This window comes from Lepidochelys kempii, chromosome 1 (genome assembly GCF_965140265.1).
Source record: "Lepidochelys kempii isolate rLepKem1 chromosome 1, rLepKem1.hap2, whole genome shotgun sequence".
Classification (NCBI taxonomy): domain Eukaryota; kingdom Metazoa; phylum Chordata; order Testudines; family Cheloniidae; genus Lepidochelys; species Lepidochelys kempii.
Window position 1 is genome coordinate 97,198,669 of NC_133256.1, and position 20,623 is coordinate 97,219,291.

Consider the following 20,623-nt stretch of genomic DNA (forward strand, 5'->3'; position numbering starts at 1 on the left):
CCCTTTAAATCACTGCTGTAGCCCTACTGCCACTACCCCAGGGCTCCGGGGCCGATTTAAAGGGCCTGGGGCAGTAGAGGCAGTGGGAGCCCCGGGCCCTTTAAATAGCCCCTGGAGCCTGCCGGAGTCCTGAGGTAGTGGCAGCAGGTCTCTGGCGGCTATTTAAAGAGTCCAGGGCTCCCACTGCCTCTACCGCTCCGGGCCCTTTAAATAGCCGCCAGAGCCCCAGGCTCCAGCAGCACCGCTTCGGGGACGATTTAAAGGGCTGTGGACGGTAGCGGCAGCCGGAGCCTGGGCCCTGCTGCTGGACCCCCAGGGCTCCTTTGCGGTAGCGGCAGCTAGAGCCCCGGGCCCTTTAAATCACCCCCGAGCCCCAGGGCTCCCAGCCACCTCTGCAGCTGAGAGCTCGGGGGTGACTTAAAGGGCCTTGGGCTCCCAGCTGCTGCTACCACCCCTCTAGCCCCAGGCCTTTAAATCCTGATTTAAAGGGCCTGGGGATTTAAAGGCCCCGCCCCTTCTGGTTGAGGCCCCGCCCCCTCCTCATGGCTCCAGAGTCCTGGCAAGTCCTTTAAGTTACTTTCACCCCTGCGGAGTTAAGTCGGCGTAGCAGGGCAGTTACAATGGCAGGAGCGAAATTTAAGTGTAGACACTTCCATGGTTATGTCAACTTAAGCTGCTTTGCGTCAACCAGATCTGAGAGAGACAACCTGAAAGCACTGTGTTAGCTGGGTTAGCTGAAAGCACTCTGGCTGACACCCTAAGAAACCTGGGAAGAGATTTTAGGGTTGGGTTTCAGGCTGAAAAGTGTGTTCTTGGTTCTGTGAGTAGGCTTGGCAGAATTTTTTTTTTAAATAATTTTGAAGGATAATATCGGTTTAGTTTAAAGCATTTTTTTACTTGATTTTAAATTTTCACAGTTGTACAAAGATATGGGGAAGTTGGACAATAATTATTTAATGACAGTCGGCATTGAGATTCAAAAAGTTAAAGCTTTAAAACCATTAAAACACGAGTTATCAACATTACATGTCAAAATATACAAAATAAATATCCTGAAATCAAACTCTAATAAGGTCTCAAGCAGAATTTTTCTTTGGCTATCTGTAAATTTCTATGATGATCTATGGAAATATTTTTTTCAGCATTTGTATATGTATGGTGAAATTGATGTGTATTGACATTTACCTATAAAAATCTCATCATTCCCATCCTAATTGTGAAGAAAAAAAATCTGTTTCCTGATATTGTTTCCTCCTGTATTCAGAGACACAGGACTTTGTACATTCTTCAAAAAGAAATAAAACTGCATCAAAGTAATACATATCCCCAATTTCTACATCCAACTGGAACCCCCCCAAATCTGACAAGCTGTTCAAGTCAAAAAGGGGCAACAATACAGTGGAGTGGAAGCACAAAGAAAATTACTAATATTAATACTTGTAGTTCTGCAAACATACATTTAATATCCAGTGTTTAAAAGCTATATTTTGTTTCAAATTAAAATGTTAAATCTATTAATAATATTAATTATTAACATTTATATTGTGGTAACAACAGAGGCCATGATCAGGATATCTTGAGAGGAAATTCAAGCAGTCTGGCTAATATTCAGGGCATTAATTCTGTAGCAATGTCCTGTATTTACCAATTAACATACCATCAATCATTTTCTAAAATTAGCCTATTTTTAAAAAAAATTTCAGTTGATAACATAAGTGACCAACTTGGGTTACTGGCCTGAGGCAAGCCGTAAACTGTCATCTCTTCCTAGCTAGTCAATTCCAAGGAAATGCCTTGCAACTCAATTTTTGTTCCTTAATTGATGGTGTAATATTTTGCCTTGAGAAACCAAACCGCCATTAAAAGCTATAAAGTAACTGATGTAATTTTTTGCAGGGTCGTTGTACAAGAGAGAACTGCAAGTATCTTCATCCACCAACACATTTAAAAACTCAATTAGAAATTAATGGCAGGAACAACTTAATCCAACAGAAAACTGCAGCAGCAATGCTTGCCCAGCAGATGCAGTTCATGTTTCCAGGATCACCAATTCAGCCAATGGTAAGTATCCTTTTTCAAATGATGTGGTGGGTAACTAAAGCTCAGTTGTGAGATTGGGTTGACCTGAAAATGGCCTCTAAACACCTTACTACTTTCTTTGTCAATGAAAATAAATTGCTATTTAGAGACTGTGTGAAATACAGAAATGCTGGAAAACATGCTCAAATTTAAATGTGTGTGCTGAGGTGTTATCATAGATGTGGCACATCCCCCATTCCCTATCTCAGCCTCTCCTCCCTCCCTCACCCTCCTCCCCCCCTTCCCCCCCACACTTTCTTTCTCTCAGGTTTTGAGACCCAGCTACCTTGGGTTAGCTTTGCAAGGGCTTTGTGCAAGATCCCCACTTGAGTGGAAAGAGTTACAAGAACAATAACCATTTGAGTAGGATTGCAGTGTCTTCTTTCCCAGCTTCTGTGAGCTGAATAATTTTTAATAAATCTTTCATCTCAGATTGTTTCTTTATTCCCTTCCAGAACGGAACAAGTGATCATGTGTTCATGGGTTGTGCTTGCTTCCTAGCTTGAAGTCTGAAGTGCCCCAGAATGACATAGACAAAGAGAAAAGATGATATGGGACTTCACAAGCTTCAAAAGTTCCATCTTTTGAAATCATACGTAAAACAGTTTGGGGCATTTCCTGCAAATCCAGATACAAAGCAAGCATCTTGCAGCCATGAACACCAGCTTGGTATAAATGATATGGGTATATGTATAAATGATCAGTCCTATTGTACTGTTCAAACAGGTCAGGGCCACCTTTGTAACAAACAATAAAGATTAGAGGTGAGTGGGCACTACTCCTTTGTCTCAAGTGCATTGTGACCCAGTGGGAACACTTAGGGTCAAAGCCAGCTTTCATTGACTTCATATGGGAGTTGAATCAGACGTGTGTGTGTATATGTATCACGCACGTGTGAGAGAGGAGACAATATGAGGGGAGCAGGAAGAGTGGACAGCAGGGAGGGTCACTGAGGGGACAGGGAAATGTAATAGGACTGGCAGAGAGATCTTGTGGTGCAAGAAAATGAAGCCTTGTTTATATTAGTATGTTTGGTTTTCCCAGTAGACCAGTCACTTATGCCCAGTCAGTTGCATCCTAGATCTCTCACCAAAGACAACGCTTGTAGCCAATCCTATAATAAACTGTCTAAGGATTTATTAGCTAGGAAAAAGAAATGAGAGTTATTTATAAGGTTAAAGCAGGTAAACGTGCACGCACAAACTAGTTACAGTCTTATGTTCCGAAAGGGTAATAGAAGCTGCTGTAATATGCAAGGTGTGTATATATATGTACTTTAGGGCTAACCCAGGCCAAGGCCAGGGGAACTCTTGCTTATGCTTAGAAATCTTCGCCCCTTACAGTTCAAGCAGCTTAGAGGTACAGTTCTTTCTTATCAGTGATTTTTATTCCCTTCCCCCCAGAGTTCAAGTTGATGGAACAAGTCCACCTGCACGTCTTCTCTACATGGGTGTTGGGAGGAGCAATCGACAGAGTTCTTGTTCTTCGATGTTTCACAATGGCTCATTTAGTTTCAGTGGGCCTTCTTGCTGGGCCAGACCTAACACCTTCTGTAGGAAGCCAGCATTTCTACATTAATTAATGTTCCTTTCCTATTTGATGACTTACACAATTACAGAGGATTACCATGCAAACACCTACTATAACCTTGTACAGTAAAAGCTGTTTTATCTGGCATGTTGGAGAATGGGGGGTGCTGGTAAGTGAAAAATGCCGATTAACTAAGAGGGAGGGAGGTTGGGTGCGGGAGGGGGTTTGGGGCTGGGGCAAGGGAGGAGTTGCAGGGTGCAGGCTCTGGGATGGAGTTTGGGTGTGGGAGAGGGGTCGGGGCAGTGGGCTGGAGCGCGGGAGGGGGCTTGGGGTGCCGGATCCAGGAGCGTTCACCTCGGGCGGCTCCCTGCAAGTGGCAATCTGTCCTGGCTGCTTTTAGGCGGATGCGTGGGTAGGCCACTCTGCATGCTGCCTCCGCCCGCAGGTACCGCCCCCGCAGCTCCCATTGGCATCCCAAGCCCCTTCCTGTACCCAAACTCCCTCCCAGTGCCCACGCTCCGTACCCTCTCCCGTGCCCCAACCCCCTGCCAGACATGCGCCAACCAGACTATAAACTGGAATTTCTATGAAGATCAGAAATGCAGTTTGTAGAGCTTTCCAGTTGGTGAAGTGCCAGATAAAACAGCTTTTACTGTAACATGGGGTACAGATGTTAAAAGTGAGATGAATATACAAAGCATCCTACAAGTATTCCATCTAGTCTAAACACATTCTTATAAATCTAATACCTGTTTTAACAATATTAACCCACAGATGAGCCAGTTTGGTTTCCAGCTATGCATTTGTCAGTGTTCAGTGAGTGCTAGGGGTCTGGGCGTGAGCTGGCATCTGCTCTGCCAGCATCACAGTAACAATATAAAAATGCTAAGTATTCTGAAAAATCAGGCCCTAAGTCTGTCAGGGTAGGCACCCAAAATTAGTGGATTCTTCTGCACATTATGGTTTTAATTTCTCCATGCTCAATCTGTAAAATGGGGATAATAATAATTTTCTTTCTCACAGAAGAGGTGTGAAGATATATTCATTAATATTAGTGAGGTGCCCAAATATCACAGAGATGAGCACCATTAAAAAGTCCATGAATCAATTAACAATTCTTTATTTCAGTGCATGGTTTGGACGGTGCATAATAAATAAGGCCTAGGGGCTACACACGGAATGATGAGGAAATTTTGAATAGCTACCTCATTCCTGAGCATTGTCCATCCTGTGCCTTGAATGAGGCAGGGATAATATGGTAGAAATAGTATGTGATTGTATAATTAAAGTATGTATCATACTGCATATGCACTAGGCAGAATAAACAATCTTAATTGACATTTCCTAACTGTTTTGTGTTTGACTTTGCAACTTTAATGTTCTTTTACATTAGTGGGGATTTTGTATGTAATAGGATATTGGTTAAACTTGTCACTACTGTAAGCAAAGGAATCCCCTAAATTTCACATAGAAGTTTCTTTCCTTTTCGCCACCGTATCAATACAATCATCATTCAAACTTTATTATTTCACCTACCAACAGGGAGTAAAAAGCAAGTTCTTTTTCTCTGTCTCAAACTGCTAGTGGGTTGTGGTAGATTATCATTGACGTAGCGGAATAAAAAGTATAAAAGAAATACCTAAACATTCAATGAAGCTTGTAGGTTCTTCTTGAAATTATATCTAGTGAAAAGATTTTATTTTTTCTATTAAACATTGCGCTGCAATAGCATGTTTATAATAGCGATTGTGTGAAAAAACTGAGCATAGACCTGTTATAGCAAGAATCCTTTTTTTTCTTATAATTATTTCCTTATTTTGATTTACAGTTTATGGATAGTATTTAGCAAGGGTATGAGCACATTTTTTGATGGGCAGTGGAAAAAAAAATTTTTTTAAGTGTTAATCTTTGCATGAGTGATAACTAGATGATCTTTTCCTGCAGCTGGGTACACTGGTTGGTTCTTCTGCTGCTCTCAACATCTTCTTGGGGACTACGCTGGATTCATTCTTGACAAGCAGCTTTCTCCAAAACCCCTTTGAGTCCTACTCTTTCCCCTAAGGCTGTTTCATAAGTGTTGATGGCTAGCTTCCCCTTCTAATAGAGCCTATAGAGGCCAACATGAAGAGAAAGATATGTCTGCCTCTTTACATTTTCTAAGTGTCTCTTCAGAGCTCTGCTACATCTTGGCATTTTCTAGTTGCCAGCTTATTTTGGAGCTTTACTTTTAGTCCTACATAACAGACCCTGCATTTCTGACCTGGCAAGTGTTGCATAGCGTGGTTCAGGAACCTGATAGAGTACAGTAGTGAGTGCAGGTACAAACTATATCTCTGCAACTGCTCCAGTAGCATTAGTCCAGAGTCCACACTAGTCTGAGACGTGCTACATTTCCATGCACATTCTTTTCACATTATAATTATAGTTTGCCTCTAGCAAACATCGACACTGCAGGCCTACAAAAGACCTTTCCAGTCCTGACCATGGGACTGCATTGACTCCCCACCCTATGGAATATATGTTGGCAAATCTGCTATCCTGCTTCATCTGAACTGGATTTCTGCATCACAGAATTGCGTCTTCCTCTTGATACAGCTTCATTGCATTACATTGCTTTAAATGGTTGTGAAACATAATTTCAGACCCATATCATTCCCACCCCTCAAACGATTTTGATTGGCTAAGCTTAGAGAGACCAATCTCTCTACCACAGCCCATCAACCTGAAAAGATCACGACCTAAATATTGGGCCCAATAATAAATGTTCCATTTGCCACAGGTGGCAGTTGAATATAACATAAACATTGCACAGGCCAGTTTTTACATGTCATAGGCATACAGGGGTGAAAGTGAGCCGGTACTGCGTACCGGTAAGAACCCTCACCGGCCCATACCCAGCCCACATTAAAGCACTGCCATGGCAGCACTTTAATGTCCCTGCCCCTTTTGCCTCCCCTGTCAGCGGCCCTGCTGGTAGGGTTCGTACCGGCAGGGCCGCCGACGGGGTGGGGGGCGGTGGAGCAGCAACGTTAAAGCGCTGCTGCGGCAAAGGACCCTGCAGCACTTTAACGACTCTGCCCCTTTTGCCCGCCCTGGCTGCCGACAGGTGTGGGGGTGGGAGGGCGGCAAAGGGAGCAGCTGCCGTGGGGCCAGCCATTTAAAAGGGCCCGGGGCTCCAGATGCCACTACTGCAGCAGCAGTGTCCAGAGCCCCGGGCCCTTTAAATCAACACGGGAGCCCCAGGCAGTGCAGGCCAGGCGGCATGGAAGGGCTGGTTGGGGGATGCTGACCCCCAGCCCCGCCCCTTCTGCCAGAGGCCTCGCCTCTTCCAGGGGCCGGAGCTGCCCCCGTACCGGTACGTGTCCTCAGTTATTTTCACCCTTGTAGGCACAGTAACTTAAATTGTATAGAAATACAAAATACGGCATGCAAGGTGGTAGATGTAACATGTGAAAGAGCTTATATAATGTATACTATTATTACAAAGATGGATTCAATATACTGAATAACATTTTACCTATAAAATTCAGTTTTACTAGGGAAGCAGATAGAAAGAGAAAGCAGTAGAAATAAGATGCACTTTATCTGAGATGTATAAATAAATTTGAAATGTAATATGAAGTGTAATCTCATTAGATATCCAGATTCAAATTATAGCTGACATGTGTAGATGCACTGAGAACTCCTTTTCTCATAATATGGCTGCAAAATGCTGTTCCTGTCCTTCACTGGAATTTATTACATCAGCGATTCTCAAACTTTCGCAACCCAAGAACCCCCATTTTGATTTTAAAAATTTTGCGGCCCCCCCCAAATGGCTTCTAATTTTCCCCGGGGATGCTCAACCCACACTCATCCTCAGGCCCTGCCCCCACTCCACCCCTTCCACAAAGGCCCCGTTCCCACCCCACCTCTTCCCTCTCCAGCCCTGCCCCTCCTCTTCCCCACCTCTTTCCGCTCCCTCCCCTGAGCGTGTCCTGTCCCCACTCCTCCCTCTCCCTCCCAGTGCCTCCTGCACGCCGCTGAACAGCTGTTCCACGGTGTGTAGGAGGAACTGGGAGGGAGAGGGAGGAGTTGATCAGTGGAGCCAGCAGCCCTGGACATGACTTGGGTCCGCAGACCCCAGTTCTAGAACCGCTGTATTCCATGTTTAAGAGAAGAAAATATGCAGTGTAATGTTGTCAACTCTTTTAAATTCTGATTAAGAAAATGAATCAAAACCAGGGAAAATGTACAAAAGACATCAAATAAGATCTGCAAACTTTTTAAAAAAATAGTTTCAATGTAAGGTTACCTATTTATTTTTCATCTCACTATGTTTTCATTTTGCAGCCCACATTTCCAGTAGGTCCAACAATAGGAACGAACACAGCTATTAGCTTTGCTCCTTACTTAACACCTGTAACCCCTGGAGTTGGGTTAGTTCCTACTGAAATCCTACCCACACCGCCTGTCATTGTTCCTGGAAGTCCCCCTGTCACAGTTCCTGGTTCGACTGCTACTCAGAAACTCTTGAGGACTGATAAACTGGAGGTACTACAGACACCATTGTGACTAGAAATGTAATTTTCTGCTAATTTATACGTGAAAGCTTTGAAAAGCTTTGTTGTCCTTAGAAGCGCTCTCTAATATAGCCTAATCTTTAGTTATTAAACTATAGATCTCATAAGTACTCTTGTAGGATTTACGCTTGTACTCGGTGGAAATGTTACCATTGTTTTAGTGTCGTCATTTTTTTTAATATGGTTTGGATAAAAATTCAGTGAATGTGTTCTAGAGTTGATTGCTCAAATTTAATATGCCTGATCAACATCAAAGGTAACAAAAGGGGTTGAGTTTTAAAATACAGCTCTGTCATTATGAGTTTCTTCATAGAGAAAGTAACTGGGGCCACAGGAGCGTTTAATTGACACCACTGAATAATATTCTTAAGGGTTTTATGTTGGTGAACAAGAATAGATTTTTTGAAATGACACAGTTCTATGTAAGTTCAACTTACTATCAAACAACACAGCTATATTAACTGCAACTTAATTAAGGGCAGGCAAACATATTTAACAAACATGTAAAGGACTGTTGCAAACAGTTGGGACAAGTCTAAAATACAATAAAGAATGAGCTGTGTATGTGGTTTTTTGTTTTGTTTTTCCCAGTTAATATTGCTGTGGGTCCATCAGCTGTAATTAGTATTGTTTTGCACATAGGTATGCAGGGAGTTCCAGCGAGGAAACTGCGCGCGGGGAGAGACTGACTGCCGCTTTGCACATCCTGCAGATAGCACAATGATTGACACAAATGACAACACTGTAACCGTTTGTATGGATTACATAAAGGGGCGTTGCATGAGGGAGAAATGCAAATATTTTCACCCTCCTGCACATTTGCAGGCCAAAATCAAAGCTGCTCAACATCAAGCCAACCAGGCTGCAGTGGCAGCTCAAGCAGCTGCTGCAGCTGCTACAGTGATGGTAAGTGCAAGACTATATGGTTAAATTTTTCATAAACTTATCAATTATTGTTTTTCTCCAATTAGAAGTGTTGTTTAAGTTGTTGATTTTCACACATTCATCATAAAAGCTAGGAATTCTAAAAAGTATTACTTTCTTTAGGGCAGTGGTTCCCAAACTTGTTCCTCCGCTTGTGCAGGGAAACCGGCTCGGCCCACCAGGGGCTTTCCCTGCAGAAGCAGGGAACAAGTTTGGGAACCACTGCTTTAGGGAAAAATACTTTCTCCCTCCCTCAGTTATTTTAGCATAATAGGTTCCTCTTCTGAATAGAGTGAAGCAGTTAGACACTTTGCACTGTCTTTGCTCTCTGCTCCATGATGATATGCCAAATTTGCCTCCTAATATTTCTTGGTGAGAAATAAAACTGGTAGAACTTAGTGGTCAATGGGAAGTATGTACACATATGCTATATTATCTCTTTGATGGCAGAAATATAATCTGAAAAATTAGGAAACAAGGAATAAAGGAAGAAGTGGTTTTGTTTCCAAGACACGGGGCACAGATGAGAGATCTGGTATTTCCCACTGACTTACAGTAATATCCTGAGCAGGCCATTTTTAATTGCCCTGTGACTCAGTTTCCCCATTAGTAAAATGGAAATAAGGCACTTAATTGTGAAGCTTAATTCATTAATGTTTTCAGACATTCAGCTTGTATATCTGTGAATGCCATAATAATGCCTATAAATAAAATTAATAAAAATGTATCTAGTAAGGTCAAACAAAAGAAGTTAAAGGATCTGATTTGTTTTCAGAAGTTTTATACTATTACTGAAACATATTTAGAGATGTCTTTCCCTCAGTGTCCTCTTGCAGAATGGTTGATACTGTTACTAGCAACAGTTCTACACCTGTATTGATAGAGTTGAACAAATAAAGCATGCAGGGTTTTATTCAGGGGACAGCAGTACAGTCAGCCCACAGATCAAAGCAGCATTGTCCTAATTCCTGGCACTGAAAGAATAATTATACAGATGTGACTTGTGGGTAGTGCATACAATAGATGTAGACAATACAGTTACTCTTAGAGTAAGAAGCCTACCAGAAACACAATACAGTACAGTATATAACTATCACAGGGTATTGTATTTAGCAAATAAGTAGAGACCAGACATTTAGGGGACAAAGAGTGAGTTTCTTTCAAATGTGGCAACTGTGAAATAATTTAAATATCTGAAAAGAACAGAGGAGAATTTCCCCTAATTCAGTATTTTCTCCTACAGTATTTCCAGTCTCTATTTAAAATATAGGAATTTTAGCTAAACCTTCTCTGCACTCACAGAAACTGAGGACCGATCTGGAAATAAAAGAGTGAATATCTGAGATTTTTGCTGTAACAATTAGAGCAGGACAGATGACTGATTTTTGGGGTGGTGGGGGGAATGCAGAATGCCCAGGAAACCGAAAAATCAGAAAAAATATTAGATTTGAGTCCAAAAAATTCAGTTCCCTCCTCTGAATCAGGCAGAGAGAAGATTTGCATCCATGGCTTTTATCTCCCAGGTAAGTGCCTTAATCACCGGACTATAGAGTCAAGTTCAGTATCTCACTTTGGCCCACTGAAAATGTAAGTATTTATACAAAGTGGAACAGCTTCAACAGGAGAGATTGAGAGCAACCCATCCACAATAGTCTATAGCCCGGTGGTTAGAGAACTCACTTGGCAAGGGAGGAGACTTGTGTAGAAATCCCTGTTCCAGAATGGCAATTCAAATCTTGGTCTCCCACCTGCCTTGCAAATGCCCTAAATTTGGACTAAATGGACTAAAGGTCGTGAGGGACACATGGACAAACACATGCACTCTTTCTGAAACTGGCCCTGTAATCTTTTTCACAGCCAAAATGAACCAGGTCAAATTCATGAATAGTTTCAGGTTGATCGAAACTGCATTTTTGGCTAATAAATTAAAATACATTTCATCCAGATGCAGTACCAGTCCTTCAGTCATGCAAAATTCGTTACTTCTAGATATAAAAATGAGGCTTGTCGATTAAGAGCAGATACCTCACGTGATTAACTCAAAAAACTAATCGTGATTAAAAAAAGTAATCGCGATTAATTGCAGTTTTAATCGCACTGTTAAAACAATAGAATACCAATAGAAATTTATTAAATATTTTGGATATTTTCCTACATTTTCATATATTTTGTATTCTTTGTTGCAATTGAAATTAAAATGTGAATTATTTTTATTACAAATATTTGCACTGTAAAAATGATTTTAAAAAAATAGTATTTTTCAATTCACCTCATACAAGTTCTGTAGTGCAATCTCTTTGTCGTGAAAGTGCAAGTTACAAATTTAGGGTTTTTTTGTTACTTAACTGCACTCAAAACCAAAACAATGTAAAACTTCAGAACCTATAAGTCCACTCAGTCCTACTTCTTGTTCAGTCAATCGCTAAGACAAACAAGTTTGTTTACATTTACAGGAAATAATCCTGCCCTCTTCTTATTTACAGTGTCACCAGACAGTGAGAACAGGCGTTCACATGGCACTTTTGTAGCTGGCATTGCAGCGTATTTACGTGCCAGATATGCTAAACATCCATATGCCCCTTCATGCTTCGGCCACCATTCCAGATGACATGCTTCCATGCTTATGACACTTGTTAAATTCAATTAACGCATTTTTTTTTGTGATTGAATTCCTTGGGGGAGAATTGTATGTCCCCTGCTCTGTTTTACCCACATTCTGCCATATATTTCATGTTATAGTAGTCCCGGATGATGACCCAGAACATGTTGTTCATTTTAAGAACACTTTCACTGCAGATTTCACAAAACGCAAAGAAGGTACCAATGTGAGATTTCTAAAGATAGCTACAGCACTCAACCCAAGGTTTAAAAATCTGAAGTGCCTTCCAAAATCTGAGAGGGACGAGGTGTGGAGCATGCTTTCTGAAGTCTGAGAAGAGCTACACTCTGGTGAGGAAACTACAAAACCCAAACCACCAAAAAAGAAAATCAACCTTCTGCTGATGGTATCTGACTCAGAAAATGAAAATGAACCTGCGTCAGTCCGCACTGCTTTGGATTGTTATTGAGCAGAACCAGTCATCAGCATGGACCCATGTCCCCTGGAATGGTGGTTGAAGCATGAAGGGATATGTTAATCTTTTGCACATCTGGCGCATAAATATCTTGCGACACCAGCTACAACAGTACCATGAGAAAGCCTGTTCTCACTTTCAGGTGACAATGTAAACGAGAAGCAGGCAGCATTATCTCCTGCAAATGTAAACAAAATTGTTTGTCTGAGCAGTTGGCTGAACAAGAAGTAGGACTGAGTGGACTTGCAGACTCTAAAATTTTACATTGTTTTATGTTTGAATGAAGGTTTTTTTCCACATAATTCTACATTTGTAAGTTCAGCTTTCAGGATAAAGAGATTGCACTACAGTACTTGTATTAGGTGAATTGAAAAATACTATTTTGTTTTTTTACAGTGCAAATACTTGTAATAAAAAATAAATATAAAGTGAGCACTGTACAGTTTGTATTTTGTGTTGTAATTTAAATCAATATATTTGAAAATGTACAAAACATTAAAAAAATTTAAATAAATGGTATTCTATTATTGTTTAGCAGTGTGATTAATTGCGATTAATTTTTTAAATTGCTTGACAGCCCTAATAAAAAAATAAGCAAAGTATTTTTCTGAGCCAAACTAGTTCTAAGATATGCCTCCTTTTATTGAAATAAGCCACATTCAAAACAGAGACCAAGAGGAAGAGTCTTTTGAAATACAAGTTTGAATTACTAGCATTATACCACCAAAGGAGAAGAAGGCTGAAAGCCAGATGATGGTATATTATTCCTGTGGAAAATTTTATAGATGGCCTTTAATTGGATATTTAAACTCGGAAGAGTTATAATGTAGACAAAAGAAGCTTTTTTTCATCCCACTTATTTTTATTTAATACAAATCCAAAACAAAGGGAAACCAGGGGTCAAAATAAATAAATGGAGTCAATTCTCCATTGGGACAAATAATATGGAAGAGTATGGGGAAAAGTGGTTGCTGATACAATATATATATATATAAGCGAGGCCCCCCCAAAAATGGTCAAGAATTATTCAGTCAAAATACTGTCTGACCTAAAAAAATAATAATAATTCTGGTGGATCTCCGTTGGAAGGAACAATCAAGGATCCTTAACCAACAGTTCCTGCTTCCAGATGGGTCCTGAGTTGAAATTATGGTCTCACAGCAGACATACCCGAATACTTGTTGGGCAAGAATATGGATCAAAAGGCTTGAGTACTTAAAGCCTAGATTATGCAGGGCTTTATAGACTAATACTAAGAGAAGGGGTTAATTTACACACTTCATAAATGTTCGAACAGCACATATTTTTGCTGTAGAACATGTTAACATATATCTTCACCCATGTTGGAACTCTTTTACCTTTATAAAAACACTTATTAAACAGCCTTGAAGCAAAATTTACAACCATGTATAACAGCCAGTGCTACATGGTAATCAACACAGAAGATAATTCCCCCATCAGTTAGTCAAAAATTCCAAAATCAACAGTTTCCTAACTGTACTCTGTAGGTCACTGATGGTGTGTGGAGCACTTTCTTTTCCACTTTAAACAATTGCCATAGTTGCCCAGGGAAGTTGTGTGATAGTGAAGGTGAGGGGAGGTGTCATTATGAAAGGAAGGGAGATTGTCCATGGCACTAGTGAGAAGTGGTCCACATTATGGCAAATGTGAGAACTCCATTCTTGAACCCCCTCAAAAAACATTATCAAAAAACAAGCAAAGATTCTTGGCTTATGTGGGCTATTTAGCAGCATAAAAGTAGCTCTAGGGCAGTGGTCTCCAACCTTTTTATGTCTAAGATCACTTTTTGAATTTAAGGACAACCCAGGAAGTTCGGAAGTGGGTGCAGGCTCTGGGCTGGGGCCGAGGGGTTCGCAGTGTGGGAGGGAGCTCTGGGAGGAGCCTGGGGCAGGGGGTTGGGGTACAGGAAGGGGTGAACGGTGCAAGCTCTGGGAGAAAATTTGGGTGCAGGGGGGGAGAGGGGGGCGCTCCGGGCTAAGGCAGAGTGTTGGGGTGCAGGAGCGGTTGCGGGATGCTGGCTCTCTGCGGGGGTCAGGTCTGGGGCAGGGGATTGGAGTCCACAAGAGGGTTTGGGGTGCTCACCCTGGGAGGAGGCTCACGGCTGGGGCTTGGGGTATAGGAGGGGGTATGGGGTCCTGGCTCCAGGAGGGGGTTGGGGTGTGGTCTCTCAGGGGGTGGCACTTGCCTCAGGTGGCTCCCACTTGGTGGCACAGTGAGGATGAGGCAGGCTCCCTGCCTGCCCTGTCCCCACACTGCTCCTGGAAGGGGACAACGTGTCCCTGAGGCCCCTGAGGAGGGGGATGGAGAGCACATGGCTCTGTGCACTGCCCCTTTCTGCCGTCATGGCCCCCACAGCTCCCATTGGCCACAGTTCTCTGTTCCCAGCCAATGGGAGCTGCAGAGGTGTTGCTTTCAGACAGGAGCAGCATGCCAAGACCTCTGTCCGCCCCTTCCTCCCTGCCCCCGTGGGGGCGTGCTGGTCACTTCCAGGAGCAGCGTGGGGCTGCAGCAGCAGGGAGCCTGCCGTAGCAGCAGTCCAGCAACACCCTCGGAGATCGTGATCAACTGGGAGAGTCCCCAGGATCAACCAGTCGATCGCGATCGACTGGTTGGTGACTACTGCTCTAGGGCCACCATAAAATAGAGTTAAGATGAGATAAAGTCACCTTTGTCCCCACTACCTCAGGGTACATCTTCGGTGTTGTGCCTCCAGGAAAGAATCCCAGGCAGACCAAGGGGTCAGTGAATTCCAGAGTTCAAGACTCCTTTAGGAATTACCCTACCTCTAGCCCCTGACATTTAAACCTAGTAACTTTTCCTTAAATGCCTTAGCTCGAGGGTGGGCAAACTTTTTGGCCCGAGGGCCACATCTGGGTATGGAAATTGTATGGTGGGCCATGAATGCTCACAAAATTGGGGTTGGGGTGCAGGAGGGCATGATGGCTCTGTCTGGGGATGCAGGCTCTGGAGAGGGGCCAGAAATGAGACGTTCAGGGTATGGGAGGGGGCTCCAGGCTGGGGCAGGGGGTTGGGGTGTGCGGGAGAGGGATCAGGGCTGGGGCAGGGGACTGGAGCACGGGAGGGGGTCAGGAGTGCAGGCTCCAGGCGGCGCTTTCTTCAAGCAGCTCCTGGAAGCAGTGGCATGTCCCCACTCTGGCTCCTATGTGGAGGTGCGGCCAGGCGGCTCTGTGAGCTGCCCTGTCTGCAGGCACCGCCCCGCAGCTCCCATTAGCCACAGTTCCCGGCCAGTGGGAGCTGAGGGGGCAGCGCTTGGGGCGGGAGCAGCGCACAGAGCCCCCTGGCTGCCCCTAAACGTAGGAGCTGGAGGGGGAACGTGCTGCTGCTTCCAGGAGCCTCAGCACGCACATGCGAAGTGGCCTCCTACCCCACTTCCCAGCTGGGGTGCGGGAGCAGGGCAAGCCCCGGGCCCCGTTCCCCAGCGGGAGCTCCAGGACCAGATTAAATTGTCTGGAGGGCCGGATGTGGCCCGTGGGCCGTAGTTTGCCCTGCCTTAGCTGATCTCAGCTTTTGAGGTAAAAGCAAGGAGATGGGCAGTCTGTGAAATAGCCAGAGCTCAGACTATTTATAGATGAAAACCAGTGTTTTGGTATTTTTGTGCTTTGTTAAGTGAATTTGAAGACAGTGTGATCCATTAGTATAATCATTACATTATTTATGGAGCACTAAAAGTGTGTTCAGTGCAGTAAGAAACGTGAAAGAAGACATTCAGAAAAACACAAAATCTAAATGAAATTAAATATTCACCATACCTTAAACACACCTCATAATAGTATACATAAAGTATATGTGGTAGATAAAATATAGAGACTTCATGCGGCTAGTTAATTTTATTTGTTTTCTTTCTCCCACCTCTCTCCTTTTGTTTCTCTCCAATGGTTGGTTATTATGGAAAGGGCTGGTGGAAGAAATAGTTTTATAGAGGGGTTTGATTGGTGAGAGGGAGGTTCTTTGGTGAACAAGGCTTCAAGCGTAGGGGTGAAAGGGAAGAAGGTTGTGAAGATATGAGGAAGAAGTGGACAGTCAAGCGAAAGGCATGGCGGGCAGGAGAGACAAGGAGGAAACAAGAGCTGCCTTATAGGTAGAGACATTGCTACTATAGAACCTTGAAATTGAGCACTAGTAGCTTGACTTGATCTGGAAGGCAAGGGAAAAGCCTGCAAAAGGATTCAAAGAAGGGAGTTTGCAATGGAGCAAACAGGTTGAGATGTATGCAAGACCAATGCAAAGTTGTGAATCAGCTCAGTGTGAGCTTCCAGTGTGACACTGTGGCCAAAATGGCTGTTGCAATCCTTGGTTGTGTTACCTTGGTATTGGGCACTGGTGCGTCTGCTGTTAGAATATTATGTCCAGTTTTGGTGTCCACAATTCAAAAACAATGTTGATAGTTGGAGATAATTGGAGGTTCAGAGAGCCACAAGAGCAATTAAAGGATTAAAAGAACGGCCTTATGGTGAAAGACTCAGGGACCTCAATCTATTTGGTTTAACAAAGAAGGTTGAGGGGTGATTTGATCAGTCTATAAGTACTTAAATTGGGTACAGAAATTTGATAGTAGAGGGCTCTTCAGTCTAGCACAGTGGTTTCCAAAGTTTTTGGATCGCGCACCCCCACAGTGCAGCCGAAGAAAGGAGGAGGGAAGACCTGTCGCAGGCGTCCCGCCGGAGGGGAAGTCCTGCTGCAGGTGTGCAGAGCTGCCGCCAAAGAAAAAAAACGGCAGAGTGCCGTCCAGCGGCACTCCTCCAGCCGCACACCCCCTGGGATTCTCTGGCGCACCCCGGGGGGTGCACGCACCCCACTTTGGAGACCACTGATCTAGCACACTAAGCCCTGGTTTACACTACGGGGTTAGGTCGAATTTAGCTGCATTAGGTCGATTTTTAAATGAATGCATCTACACAACCAACCCCATTCTGTCGACCTAAAGGGCTGTTAAAATCGACTTCTGTACTCCTCCCCGGCAAGGGGAGTAGCACTGAAATCGACCTTGCTGGGTCGAATTTGGGGCAATTTGACGGTATTGGCCTCCGGGAACTATTCCAGAGTGCTCCAATGTGATCTCTCTGGACCGCACTTTCAACTCTGATGCACTAGCCAGGTACACAGGAAAAGCCCTAGAAAATTTTGAATTTCATTTCCTGTTTGGTCAGCGTGGCGAGCTCACGTGACCATGCAGTCCCCCCAGAATCACAAACAAGCTCCAGCATGAACCAAAAGGGAGACACTGGATCTGATTGCTGTATGGGGAGAAGAATCTGTGCAGGCCGAACTCCGATCAAAAAGAAGAAATGCTAATATATATGCCAAAATCGCACAGGGCATGGTGGAGAGAGGCTACAATAGGGACACACAGCAGTGTCGCGTGAAAGTTAAGGAGCTCAGGCAAGCCTACCAAAAGACAAAGGAGGCAAATGGTCACTCCGGGTCAGAGCCCTATACATGCCGCTTCTCTGATCAGCCGCATGGCATTAAAGGGGGTGACCTTACCACTGTCTGTGGACACCTGCAAGGGGGGAGTCTCACGCAACAGGGAGGAGAATTTTGTGGATGAGGAAGAGGAGGAGGAGGAGAATGCACAGCAGGCAAGCGGAGAATCCGTTCTCCCTGGCAGCCAGGACCTTTTCTTCATCCTGGAGCCAATACCCTCCCAAGGCGGGTTCCCGGACCCTGAAGCTGGAGAAGGCACCTCTGGTGAGTGCACATTTGTAACTACAGTACAGGGTTTAAAAGTAATAGTGTTTGATTTGCCCTGAAGAATTGGGAAGCATTTGCGGCCAGTACAGCTACTGGAAAAGTCTGTTAATGTGTCTGGGGATGGAGCAGGAATCCTCCAGGGACATCTCCATGAAGCTCTCCTGGAGGTACTCTGTAAGCCTTTGCAGAAGGTTTCTGGGGAGGGTTGCCTTATTTCATCCTCCATGGTAGGACACTTTACCACGCCAATCCAGTAGCAAGTAGTCTGGAATCATTGCAGCACAAAGCATGGCAGCGAATGGTCCTGGGTTTTGGTCGCATTCAAGCAACATTCGGGCTATAACTTTCTGTGTTAGCCTAAGGAGAGTGATATCATTCATGGTCACTTGGTTGGAATAGAGGAATTTTTGTAAGGGAACAGTAAAAGGACCCCGTTCACGCTGGGTTGCTTGTGCTTGGCGAAAAGGGATCATCCCGGAGACTAGCCATGCAGTGGGGTAGGGGGAGGTGTGTGCTGCACTTCCCCCCGAAAACCGCAGCCCCTCCTTTTAAATGTGAAACCCAACAGGCATTGCTTGCTATGGGAAAGGATGGCTCTGCATTTTGAAACCATTCCCACATGTTATGAAGGCGGAGGAAGGCAACCCTGCATACCAAAAGGCTTACCATGGCTGCCTGGAAACCAAATTCTGTTGCCCAGCCATGTGTGATGTGTCACCATACCAGCAGGCGCTCAATATAAAAAGGCAAAATGCGACCTTGTACCTAAAGCACATGTGCTGTCTGCTGTGAATTGCTTGATTCACTCTGAAAGATTCTCCCTTTTGTTCTCAGAAATGTATCATCTTAAATTTTACTCTCCCTTTTTATCTCCCCCCAGGTGCAAATGTTTCTATGCTCCCCCTATCATCTCCGTCCCTGAGGTTATCGCAGATTAGAAGGAGAAAAAAACACACTCGCAATGACAAGATTTCCGAGCTCATGCAGTCCTCCCACACTGATAGGGCACAGCTTAATGCATGGAGGCATTCATTGGCAGAGGCCAGGAAAGCATTAAGTGAGCACAAAGATCAGAGGCAGGAGGCGATGCTGAGGCTAATGGGGGAGCAAACGGACATGATGAAGCGTCTGTTGGAGCTGCGGGAAAGCCAACAAGAGCACAGACCCCTGCTGCATCCATTGTATAACTGCCTGCCCTCCTCCCCAGGTTCCATATCCTCCTCACCCAGACGTCCAAAAACGCACAGTGGGGAGGCTCCAGGCACCCAGCCACTCCACTCCAGAGGTTGGCCCAAGCAACAGAAAGCTGTCATTCAAACAGTTTTGATTTGTAGTGTGGCTACAATAAGCAATATGGCCTTGTCCTTCCCTCCTTCCCCTGCCCCGCCCTCCTTCCCCCACCCGGGCTACCTTGTCAGTTATCTCACTTTTTTTTTTAATTAATAAAGAAAGAATGCATGGTTTCAAAACAACAGTTACTTTATTTCCTTTGCCAGCTGTGATTGAAGGGGGGAGGGTGGTTGTCTTACAGGGATTAAAATCAACAAAGGGGGCGGGTTTGCATCAAGGAGAAACACACACAACTGTCACACTGTAGCCTGTACTGGATGTCCCTGCCAGTGAAATTTAACTGTTTGAAGAAAATTGTGTTTGCAATGCTTCCAGCATTTGGATCCACATACCTGTGTGAACAGGTATTTTCACACACGAAATCTTGGAGAAACACACACAACTGTCACACTGTAGCCTGGCCAGTTATGAAACTGATTTTCAAAGCCTCTCTGATGTGCAGCGCGCCTCGCTGTGCTCTTCTAATCACCCTGGTGTCTGGCTGCTCAAAATCAGCCGACAGGCGATTTGCCTCAACCTCCCACCCCGCTATAAATGTCTCCCCCTTACTCTCACAGATATTATGGAGCACACAGCAAGCAGCAATAACAAGGGGAATGTTGGTTGCGCTGAGGTTTAACCTAGTCATCAAACAGTGCCTGCAGGCTTTCAAACGTCCAAAGGCACATTCTACCACCATTGCGCACTTGCTCAGCCTATAGTTGAACTGCTCCTTACTACTGTCCAGGTTGCCTGTGTACGGCTTCATGAGCCATGGGATCAAGGGCTAGGCGGAGTCCCCAAGGATAACTATTGGCATTTCAACATCCCCAATGGTAATTTTCTGGTCTGAGAAGTAAGTCCCTTCTTGCAGCTGCTCGAACAGCCTGGAGTTCCTAAAGATGCGATCGTCATGCACCTTTCCTGGCCATCCCACGTTGATGTCAGTGAAAACGTCCCTTGTGATCCACCAGTGCTTGCAGCACCATTGAGAAGTACCCCTTGCGGTTTATGTACTGGTTGGCAAGGTGATCAGGTGCCAAGATAGGGATATGTGTTCCATCTATCGCCCCACCACAGTTAGGGAACCGCATTGCAGCAAAGCCATCCGCTATGACCTGCACATTTCGCAGAGTCACTACCCTTGATAACAGAATGTCAGTGATTGCATTGGCTACTTGGATCACAGCAGTCCCCACAGTAGACTAGCCCACTCCAAATTGATTTCCGACTGACCGGTAGCAGTCAGGTGTTGCAAGTTTCCACAGGGCTATCACCACTCGCTTCTCAACTGTCAGGGCAGCTCTCATCTTGGTATTCCTGTGCTTCAGGGCAGGGGAAAGCAACTCACAAGGTTCCAGGGAAGTGGCCTTACGCATGTGAAAGTTTTGC

At 44.4% G+C, this 20,623-nt stretch overlaps 1 protein-coding gene and 1 long non-coding RNA gene across 10 annotated transcripts in view; both read left to right on the forward strand.

Moving 5' to 3' along the window:
- The window catches only part of MBNL2 (muscleblind like splicing regulator 2), a 159,024-nt gene that overhangs the window by 105,017 nt on the left and 33,384 nt on the right, over nucleotides 1-20,623 (forward strand). For all 9 annotated transcript variants that reach the window (XM_073348166.1, XM_073348176.1, XM_073348195.1 and 6 more), the window contains 3 exons: nucleotides 1,897-2,061; nucleotides 7,942-8,142; nucleotides 8,814-9,077. In XM_073348166.1, coding sequence (XP_073204267.1) covers nucleotides 1,897-2,061; nucleotides 7,942-8,142; nucleotides 8,814-9,077 — 630 coding nt within the window. The remainder of the gene's footprint in view (nucleotides 1-1,896; nucleotides 2,062-7,941; nucleotides 8,143-8,813; nucleotides 9,078-20,623) is intronic.
- Nucleotides 15,363-19,374, forward strand: LOC140912912 (uncharacterized). The gene is made up of 2 exons (XR_012159413.1): nucleotides 15,363-17,899; nucleotides 18,783-19,374. It is a non-coding gene; the product is annotated as an uncharacterized lncRNA (long non-coding RNA).